The following is a 10009-nucleotide window of genomic DNA, read 5'->3' as shown; positions in this document are numbered from 1 at the left end:
GGTAAAGACGGTCTGGATGGTATGAAAACAAAATAAAGCTAATTACACGACATGATAAGCGGGAATGATCATCCAGCTTTATCATCGGCGTGACAATTCTTATTATTTGATGCAACCGGCGAGTGATCATCTGATTGTCGTAACATCGAGCGAGCTCAAGTCTTCTGAGTATAGTGAAGATTCCTAAAAGACACCAGAACGTAAGGTCCCTATTGTTGAAGTATTTCAATAGCTGAGATAAGTAGTTGCAGTCCTCATCACCCGGGTTTACATCTTCGTCGAGATGAACATCGATGATGGTTGTTTCATCGTTATTCATGGTGACATCATTTTCCAGGTGCGATCTCTTTTTATCCAATTGTAGTGATTTATCAACAGTCTGAGAATCCTTTGTAAAAATGAGTAGTTGTAGCCCTAAAATCTGAAGTCTTACATCCTTGGAGAATCCAATCATATGTTTCAAGAGCGCATCCATACTTTCAAATGATTTGATATTGAGAACTGTGCCTTGAAGTTTCACTCTCTTAAGTTTACTTGAAAGAAAGCTTTGGTTAAAGTTGGAGTATGTCTCTTCCATGCAAAGGTTGTAGTATGCCACGATAAGTCTCACTGTGCCACGAAGAAGGAGCCATTGAACATCTTGTCCAGTCTTCAAACGAATTGACGCTAAGTCGAACCAGCTTTTGGCAGTTTCATTTTCCTCGAAATCTATGTCGCTTTCCAAAAGCTTGTTACTCAGGCCTGCTATTCTATCAAGAAGCGCCTGAGCAAGAACTCCAATATTGTATGTCGTGGATTCGCCTTGGTTTGTACTGGTGGGGAAGGGGTCCAGCCGCTTTCTGGTGGAACCCTCTTCCTCACTGGAATCCTCGACGAGATCGTTAGTGATAAGCTTAGGAAGAGAGTCAATGCTGAGGTATCTGTGAAAGCTTTCGAGGTTGATAAGAATAACGAACTGAGTTAAAATTCCATCCACCATTGTATGAGCGAAGTTGATCAATGGTTGAAGTGCTGTGTGAATCAATTTATGACAGAAATTAAAATCCTCGGATGCTAACGTGATCAAGAGCTTGTTGGTGACTTTCAATGCTTCGACGAGCACGGAGCTCTCGCGTTTGTTATAAATCTCGAACACATCGCTGAGAATCTTTCGTAATGGAACATAGAGCTTCAGCCTCTTGAGGGGTTCATATATATCTTGGGTGGCACCTCCAATAATGCAATGCAATGAACTTAGTAGATCAGTTAATAGGGACTCGTGAGAGAACTGGTAGTCATGATGCTCGTTGGTGTCTAATGCAGCAGTTAGCAGCCTGACCAAAAACTTGTAGCCTCGGTTCCAAGAGTCGATTGGTAAATGAGTAAGGAAAAACGGTTCCCTTAGAAGGCTTTGGAGGATCTTGGCGAAGTCAATGGCACAGGGTGCTAGAATGGAGTGTGTTTCTGGAAGGAAGAATGATGAAATCACGCTAGAAAAGAGGCTCGTGCAATGCTTGTATCGTAGTTGACCTCTTTTCAACGATTCTTCAAGGATATCCTTGAGCATGGTGGATGCTGTCAATAGACGTTGCTGGGTGGCTGAGGTTGGGTTGTTTCCATAGATGTCTCTTTCTATCTCGATGAGTTTGAGGATCCCTTCCAGAAGCACGACAAAGTGCCTCGGTGTGAGTTTGAGTTTTGCAACTGAAAAGGATCGTAGAAGTTGTAGTGAATCATTCCTTTGTTTGACTTTCTTCAGTTGAAGGGAATCGACTATCTTAGGTAGATCTAATGCAGACATGGCGAGAACACGCGTATCAAGCCAGCATGGGTGACGAGTAAAGTGGTTGAAGCTGTGATGCTAAACGCGTTTGATGCAAGGTCAATTTTAAGCTTTGGAGCTAGATTTGTGGTTTTTAGTGATCGAGTTTGATTTACTCAAAAGATGCAAACATCGCGTTTTCTGCGGCGTAAAGTTGATTTTATGCGATTTGTGCGTACTTTGTCTTGTTAAACCTCCCGGATTTATAGCTACAATAATCCAACAAAACCGTATTTAGAACTCTAAATTACATATCGATAATAACGAATGCTTCAGAATATGTCTATCTTCTAATTTGAGCAATTTGAATTAAAGAGGGCCTGTTTGTCCAAGTTTGCTCTTGATTCGAGGAAAGCATGCTATGAGCGTATGATAACGAGGCTGAAACTGAAACCTCAAGATCCAAAAAAAAGTTTTGCATTCTCACTGGCTTTCATATAGCTTTCATATACCTTGCTCTATGAACAGCAACGTCCTCTTAATTCTCGATTGATAACATAGAGGAGTTCATTCAACGACTTAGAAAATTTGAAACCGTCTCAAGCATCAAACTCTTTCAATAAAACATCTTACGCTTTCAAAACGTTATGGGTAATTTCTGAAGGGAACATCATTGTGAAGCCATTTCGGGCAATCTCCTGAGACATTTCGCAGCCGTTTTCGCAGCCAAAGCCAAGGTCCTGCCATCCTTAAAAGACCAAAAGCTTCCTCGTAATTTTGACAACTATGTCATCCAAAAAAGGCCAAATATTCCCTCAGTTCTCAGAATCCTACGAGCTCATCACCGACGAAAAATTGTCACCATGTTACTGTCGCCAATGCTTACGCTACTCTAGATGGAGGGATATCATGCACTACAACCTCGCCATTGGCACCGTTTCTCCGATTTTATGGATTGTCAACGTCGTCCTTATTGTCAACACTTTGGCTCAAACCAAAAAGTGTTCACATCACGGTTCCCTTTGCACCATTTTGGGGCATCTGCTTAGTGCACTTCTCATCTATTTAACAGTCGCAGCAGCAGGGTTGGTTTTCTGGAGGTACATCCGAGTCTAAACATCCGTCCCCACAGGGCGACTCCCGCGCCAGAGTCAGATAACGAGTCAGCCGAGCATATATATAACCCCAGATTTTTCCAGAGTTAGAGTCCACAACATGTTGCGTAGATTTTACTCGACCGGGTTGAGAAGAACCCCCTTGTACGAGAGCCACGTCAAGTACAATGCCAAGTTCGTGCCCTACGCTGGCTTCGAGATGCCCATCTTATACAAGAACCAGTCCCACATCGAGTCCCACAACTGGGTCCGGAGCAAAGTGGGATTGTTTGATGTCAGCCACATGTTGCAACACAACTTCGAGGGTCCTGATGCCGCTGCCCTTTTGCAGAAAATCACACCAATTGACTTGGCCAGCCTTCAGCCTTACACCTCGTCATTGACTGTGCTTCTTAACGAGAACGGTGGCATCATCGATGACACCATCGTCACCAAGCACCACGATGAGAAGTACTACGTTGTCACCAATGCCGGTTGCAGAGACAAGGATCTTGCCTTCATCAAGGAGGAGGCCAAGGCCTTTGGCAATGTGGATCACTCCACCTGGGAGGGCACCCTTTTGGCTATCCAGGGGCCAAAGGCACAGGAGATCTTGCAAAAGTACACCTCTGAGAGTTTGAAAGACCTCTACTTCGGAAACTCCAGGTACTTCAAGTTGAACAGCTTTGTCAATGACAAGGTTCACCTCGCAAGAACCGGTTACACGGGTGAGGACGGTTTCGAAATGAGCATCAAGGCTGACAACGAAGCCGAGGCCGAGCAGTCCAGACAATTCTTTGAATCCTTGATTGAGGAGCATCCTGACGTTGTGGCGCCAATTGGCTTGGCTGCCAGAGACTCCCTCAGATTGGAAGCTGGTATGTGTCTCTATGGCAACGAATTGTCCGAGGACATCACCCCTATCGAGGCCTCTCTTGCTTGGTTGATTCCAAAGTCCAGAAGAGAGCCTGCTACTGCTACGTTTAACGGTGCCAGCAAGATCTTGGAGCAGTTGAACAACAAGGGTTTGGTGACGAGGAGAAGAATCGGCGTTACCTCTAAGGGACCGGCGCCCAGAGGAGGAGCGAAAATCTACCACGATGGTAACGAGGTAGGGTACATCAGCTCGGGCTCATTGTCACCCACTTTGGGCCTGAACGTTGCCCAGAGTTACCTTGACAAGACCGTGAAGATCGGCAGCACGGTGCAACTCGACATTCGTGGCAAGTTGAGAGATGGTGTGGTGACAAAGCTCCCATTCGTACCCAACAACTTCTACAAGGGTTAGCTTTCACAGGGTAGGAATAAACGCCAGGAGAGACCTGTAGCCTCACAAGCGACGCGAGGCTCCCAATACATAATCCACAATTTACAACCAGGCACAAAGTAAACGCGAAATACAAAAATTACAAAAAAGCATTCTTTCCAACGTCCTCGTTTATTTGCAATTTCCACCCTTGACTCTTGTTGTAGAGGGGATCCAATTGGAGCTGTTCTACACGCTATTAAACGTATTTGGCTGCGAATTCCTACAGACCGTGGCTGACCGCGAAACGTTTAGGCGTATAGGCACCCCGATACACGGCGCCAAAACATCTATTAAATAGCATCATTTCCTACTTCCTGCTATCCACCAAACCATGTCTTCAAGAATTCCATTATCGCCAAGGAAAGAAAGTCTTCTTAATTCGAGAACACCTTCTCCAACCAAGTCTAACTCTCCTTCGGGCAAGAACAGCCCCACTAAAACCAACCCTTCCACGGCCCTGCTGGTCAGGTTGCCTAAGATTGGCGTTGACTTGACTCCCAGAAAAGCTTCCACTTTGGGATTCACCATATACGAAGATTCACCCGAGGAGGCCATGAGATATAAGGTGCAAACGCCTGAAGTTGCAAACGCCTCTGATGATAAGGAGAACATCTTGCAGCCCAAGAAGATGGAACCAAAACAGGCCCTCCGCCCAAGAAAGCCATTGGGAAACTTGAACGTAGACGACTTTCCAGGCTATGTCTCTGCCGTGGGCTCCATCAGAAGAGCTCCTATGAGGCTCCGTGAGTTGTACCACTCGAAAACATACAACAACGAGTCGAAGAGCTTGCACAAGTACAACCGCTTGCCAAGCTATATCACGCCACCTAGAAACTCGTTACAGAAGATTTTGTACTGCGGAGGCAACGATGAAGATGACATCGAGCGCAGACTCACGCTCAAACTGAGAGAATTGGCTCGTCGGAAACGCCTGATGTCTGTCGGCTTCAACAAGGGCAAACAGCATCTTGTCACGAAGAACCTGTTCAAGATTTCAACGTGATATACGTCCTAAGCTGTTCTATGAAAACATGATACCCCCTCACATGATACCCACACAAACCACACATAATACCCAAACACACACATGCATTTTTATATCATAATATAGATTAAACAAGATTATAATTCGGGAAAATATATCACCGTAAGTCTCCTTGTCTCATGAAGAGTGGTATCCACCTTATCTGGGACTGCAGAGGGCATGAAAAAAACCATGTTGGACGAATCCTCACTACCATTAACCACACACTATGTCCGTGCTTGAGGCCTTCAACAATCTCGATGTGGCCTCGGCCAGAGATGTTTCGGACCACGAGGCGATCTATGAAATTTCATACCAATATCTTAGCACTGCCGCTAATTTCAACCATTCTGTTTCATTCAAAAACTGTGTGGTTGCCTTGATCAAGATGGACAAGTACTACAAAGCTTTGGACTTGATTCTGAAAACAAACGAAGACGTCCTCAAGCAGTTTCCTTTGGAGGTTGCCTACGTTTACTACAAGGTTGGCGATTTGGAGAATGTCAGAGCAATTTACGAATCCTCCAGCAATGGCGACTCAGATGATACACTCAGCAGAGCCTTAAAGCATGTCTTGGCTCAGACTTTGTATCAAACAGGCCGTGTGGCTGAGGCTTTAAAAATCTATCATGAATTGATTGCTTCCCTCAAGTTCGACAGTGAGTTGGACTTGGCGTGTAATGAGAGAGCCATTATCTTCCAACTTGCGCTCCAGGATAACATCAGCGAACAGCCTCACTTCAACCTCCCTGCTTCAAAACAGAGCTACGACTACCACTTTAATGACGCCCTCATCGCATTGGCCAATGGTAACACTTCCAGAAGTTTAGAATTGTTGGAGCAGGCATTGGAGACATGCAACAACCAGAACAGTGACTGGCCAGAGGAGGATTTGGTTTTGGAGACCGCTCCAATTAAGTTGACCATTGCCTACATCTACCAAACCACCGGCAAGTCCATGGAGGCGCTTGAATTGTTGAACTCATTCGATGCAGTGGCTGTGTCTGACTTGTTGGTGAACGCCATTCTCAAGACCAACTACTATTCGGCCTTGCCTGCTCAGGAGAACCTCAACTTGACCCAGAGGTCCCTCAATTACAAATACTTATTGCATAACTTGAGACTCAAGTTGACCCGCTCTCAGTGGCTGGTCTTGTTGAAGAACCATTTACTTTTGTCATACCAGACGAACACACTCTCTAAAAACTCCAACTATATCCAAAACGCTTTTGCGAAAGAGTTTGCCCAAGAGTTTAGCGGCGACTTCTCGCCGTTGGCTTACAAGGTTCTTGTGAGATTGCACATTTCCTTGACAGACTTGACTAGTGAGGAGACTAATAAAGCCGTTGGCAGGAAGTTGAGCAAATTCCTCGCTGCCGAACTCGAGAAGAATGAAGTAACTGATATCATCATTGCCGGTGCTTTGCTCCTAGCATACGTGAACTCCAAGTTCGGCAATTTCGACCAATCTATTAACGTTCTAGAACGTATTGTGGCATTGGAACTCGCTTCTTCACAGGATGTCCAGCTACATGCTGGTGTTTTCGGTATTCTCATATCTTTGTACGAGATCCGTAACCCTAACAAGTTGGATGCATTATACTCTGAGTTGCTCAATAAGCTCGAAAGCGTCAAGGACCAAGTTAAGGAGAACGATGTTTTATACGACTTCTTCAAGGCTTTTGCGTTCAAGCTTTTGAACGTGAACCAAAAGGAACAAGCTCAAAAGGTTTTCGAATTCCTTGGTGAGGTTAAGCCAAACGATGCAGTGGTCTCCAGCATTCTTACCGGATCCACCGACAAGTTGAAGCCCGTGGAGGATTTGGAGTCCGGCCTTGAGGTTTCCAACCTCCTCGAGTTGAACGTCGAGACCTTGATTGTGAAGCAGGAATCTAGGTCCAGGAAATCGAATGCTTTCAAGAAGCATGATGATAAGGTCACAAAGAAGACGAGGAAGCCAAGACTCCCTACACTGAGAACATTGAAACCAGAGAACGAATTCGATCCAGAGAATGATTTGGACAAGGAGAGGTGGCTTCCTTTGAAGCTCAGATCGTATTACAAGCCATCTAAGAAAGATAAAAAGAAAGCCGGTGGACACCAGGGTGCTCTTGAATCATCACCAGCTCCTACGAGCGAACTGAAGAAGCTGAAGAAAAAGAAGAAGGGTAAGAAATAATGGAGCAACTTCTCTATTGTATCTATAAATTATCATGACCATTGAATAAAATGTAGAACTGATCAGCTGTTCAACGCCTCATCAGCCTTTCCTTTTGGCAGGGTTGGTTCCCTGACTTTTGTAACAGATGCCTCAGACTCGCTTTCCGGAACAGAGTCAGGGTCTGTCTTTGAATTGTAAAGAACAATACCGTTCTGGCGGGCAAAACCCTTCTCCTGCCTTTTGTAGAAGTAAAGAACCACGAATGTCCATATGGCCAAGCAAAAGGCACAAGCCGCTGTAAACGAGTAACCCTTAAGGTAACGAGGTGCTTCCTCGGTCTTCCAGACAATTACAGCCATCCACGCAGTAGATGCTTGTGCAAACATATTCATCACCACTAAAGTGACTGCTCTTCTTTGGGCGTCTCTCCTGCAAATGTCATTCATCCAAGAATATAGAACGGGAGCCATGGCCCAACCAAAGTATTAGAGACACCAGGCAAACCATTTGGCTCCTCTCGGGATGTCCCATACAGCTAGAAGAGCGTTACCTAGGAAGTTGAAGACTTGAGACAAAACAATAGCCAGCCATCTCAGATGGAAGAGATCGGCGTACATGCAAACAAGGAACAACCACACTATACCAAGACCAGGCGTCAATGCACTTTTAAATTGAACTTCGCCGTGGGTGTAGATACCAAGACTCTTGAGCCACAAAATGTAGGCACCAGATGAACCGTTGTTATTGTTCCAACAGAAGAAGTTCCAGATTGTCAAGACGTAAATTTCCCAGGACAAAAAGATTCTTTTCCAAACGTCTTTGGAGCAGAAGGACTGCCAAAGGTTGACCTTCGGTCTACCTCCCGTGTGGTTTTTCTTGAGATTACGACGGAGCAAGCGAATTTCGTCGTCTGTTAAAAAGATAGAGTAGCAGTCAGTGGGCGTACCAGGAAGCATGTAAAACCCAAGAATAGCCACCACCACGGAAATGATACCATCAATGATGAAGATCCATCTCCAAGCGGCGAGACCATGAACACCCTCAAAATGGTCCACGACACCACCCGAGATCAAACCAGAGGTCATGATACCAATGTACTGGCCAAAGTAGTAGACCATGGATCTTCTGGCGATCATCGAGGGATTATAAATGAAAGTTCCGAACAAGTATTGGAAGGCGAGGTACGCTGGTGCCTCTAAGGAGCCCACGAAGAATCTAATCGCCTTGAGCTGGGCAACAGTTTCGACCTTGTAGGTGAGCACGGTAAGAATAGCCCAAATGAGTTCAAGTCCAGGAAGCACATAGTTCAACGGAAGACTGTTCAAGCAAAACATGAATGGAATCTGGAAAACGATGTTACCCACGTTGAAAAGCACCTGCGTGTTCACCAAGTCATTTCCTTTCATGCCAATGTCTTCCTTGAGACCGGCAGTATAGGCGTTGTTGATATTCGATTGGTCCAAGTTTTTCACCCAGTAGGCAAGCATGGAGTAGAGTGTCAACAAAAGATCGATTTTCCACATGAGCTTTCTCTCTGCTGGAGTGTCATTCTCATCAAACCACTTGTACCACTTGTGCAGCAGTCGAGCCTTTTTGTTCAATCTGTATTCATACTCATCAAAGAATTTCCACCGAGGTCTGTTGGCCTCGTCACGATACTCCAAACCCTCCTCGTCCTCCACAAGGGCTTCTTTCTCGTAATCATCCTCTTGGAGCCCCACGACATCGGGTTCCTTGGCTGCAACCTCCTCGGGAAGGTCTTCATCCACTATTCTCCTGGTGGGAATAAACCCCCACTTCAAGTGACTGGCAGGCCCTTTGAGACACTCAAGCATTGCAAATTATCAAAAGATCTTTTAGATTTTGCAGATTCAGCGCCTTATATCTCATCCTGGTCTGCCACAATAAAATCTGCACGGCGGATATAATTAATTCATCGCTAGCACGTCATCTCATACCACATTTGAGCCGTGCATCGGCATATTCTTTTTGCAACGAATCATTTCTTCCTTGAAATAGTACAAAAATACATAAATTGATGTTTGTGGGACAAAACCATCTTCACTTTGCTAAACTGTGGCTCACCTTGATAACCTTATCAGGATAAGGCTGTGCAGCAGTCAGTAAGGCTATTCGCAGTCTATTTCGCGAGGCTGGCTAGCGAGTATCTTACGGCGATTTGACGCGAAGTCCGGCTTTAAATAACAGATCTAAGCGAGGCCGTTGAGAATATTTTTTACTTTCGTAATGTAGATTGTAGCATTGGAAGTGGGTATGCAAATGGGCTTGAACAATTTGTGGCTCTTTTTAAGTCCTATTGCAAGGATTCGTCCCGTCCGTTCCGAAAGGGGACCAGGGTTTCACAAATTTGACGTTCTCTTGGCACGCCACGGTCCACAGCTTGAGAGGTGAGGATCGAAAAATGCGATCACCTGGCGAGGAAGTGGTCGGTTATTGGATCTTCTCGATACCTGCCGAGGACTTCCTGCCAGAGAGTCAATTCCCTAACGAGTCCAAGCGCCTAGCTCCAATGATCCAAAATCCATAAACTGTTAGCAAATGCATAGCAAGAGGTCAAAAGCTGAATTTACAAGCCAAATCCATGAACGCCAAATTCACCGCTTAAGTGCTGTCCCACAGACGTCTAGACACCTTGGCGGCTCTGAGAGCAACGACCACG

The 10009-nt window shown here is 45.3% G+C and overlaps 6 protein-coding genes across 6 annotated transcripts; 3 read left to right on the top strand and 3 right to left on the bottom strand. All coding sequences in view use genetic code 12, as the record gives it.

The window, feature by feature from the left end:
* Positions 1-126: 126 nt before the first annotated feature.
* Positions 127-1780, bottom strand: CXQ87_003168 (uncharacterized protein; the record flags this gene model as incomplete). The annotated part of the gene is made up of 2 exons (XM_025481652.1): positions 127-161; positions 193-1780. 2 exons carry the CDS (start codon positions 1778-1780, stop codon positions 127-129), a joined length of 1623 nt encoding a protein of 540 aa, XP_025336270.1.
* Positions 1781-2956: 1176 nt separating this feature from the next.
* Positions 2957-4123, top strand: GCV1 (glycine decarboxylase subunit T; the record flags this gene model as incomplete). The annotated part of the gene is made up of 1 exon (XM_025481651.1): positions 2957-4123. One exon carries the CDS (start codon positions 2957-2959, stop codon positions 4121-4123), a length of 1167 nt encoding a protein of 388 aa, XP_025336269.1.
* A 352-nt stretch (positions 4124-4475) lies between these two features.
* CXQ87_003166 (uncharacterized protein) lies at positions 4476-5147 on the top strand (the record flags this gene model as incomplete). The annotated part of the gene is made up of 1 exon (XM_025481650.1): positions 4476-5147. One exon carries the CDS (start codon positions 4476-4478, stop codon positions 5145-5147), a length of 672 nt encoding a protein of 223 aa, XP_025336268.1.
* A 250-nt stretch (positions 5148-5397) lies between these two features.
* CXQ87_003165 (signal recognition particle subunit) lies at positions 5398-7347 on the top strand (the record flags this gene model as incomplete). The annotated part of the gene is made up of 1 exon (XM_025481649.1): positions 5398-7347. The coding sequence occupies one exon, from the start codon at positions 5398-5400 to the stop codon at positions 7345-7347; it is 1950 nt and encodes a 649-aa protein (XP_025336267.1).
* Positions 7348-7409: 62 nt separating this feature from the next.
* Positions 7410-7715, bottom strand: CXQ87_003164 (uncharacterized protein; the record flags this gene model as incomplete). The annotated part of the gene is made up of 1 exon (XM_025481648.1): positions 7410-7715. The coding sequence occupies one exon, from the start codon at positions 7713-7715 to the stop codon at positions 7410-7412; it is 306 nt and encodes a 101-aa protein (XP_025336266.1).
* A 99-nt stretch (positions 7716-7814) lies between these two features.
* CXQ87_003163 (uncharacterized protein) lies at positions 7815-9164 on the bottom strand (the record flags this gene model as incomplete). Its single annotated transcript, XM_025481647.1, has 1 exon — positions 7815-9164. The coding sequence occupies one exon, from the start codon at positions 9162-9164 to the stop codon at positions 7815-7817; it is 1350 nt and encodes a 449-aa protein (XP_025336265.1).
* Between the last annotated feature and the right edge of the window lie 845 nt (positions 9165-10009).

Source organism: Candidozyma duobushaemuli, assembly GCF_002926085.2.
Source record: "Candidozyma duobushaemuli strain B09383 chromosome Unknown C_B09383, whole genome shotgun sequence".
NCBI classification, from domain to species: Eukaryota; Fungi; Ascomycota; class Pichiomycetes; order Serinales; family Metschnikowiaceae; genus Candidozyma; species Candidozyma duobushaemuli.
The sequence above is the reverse complement of the archived record's forward strand: the minus strand, read 5'-3'. Positions and strand labels throughout refer to the sequence as shown.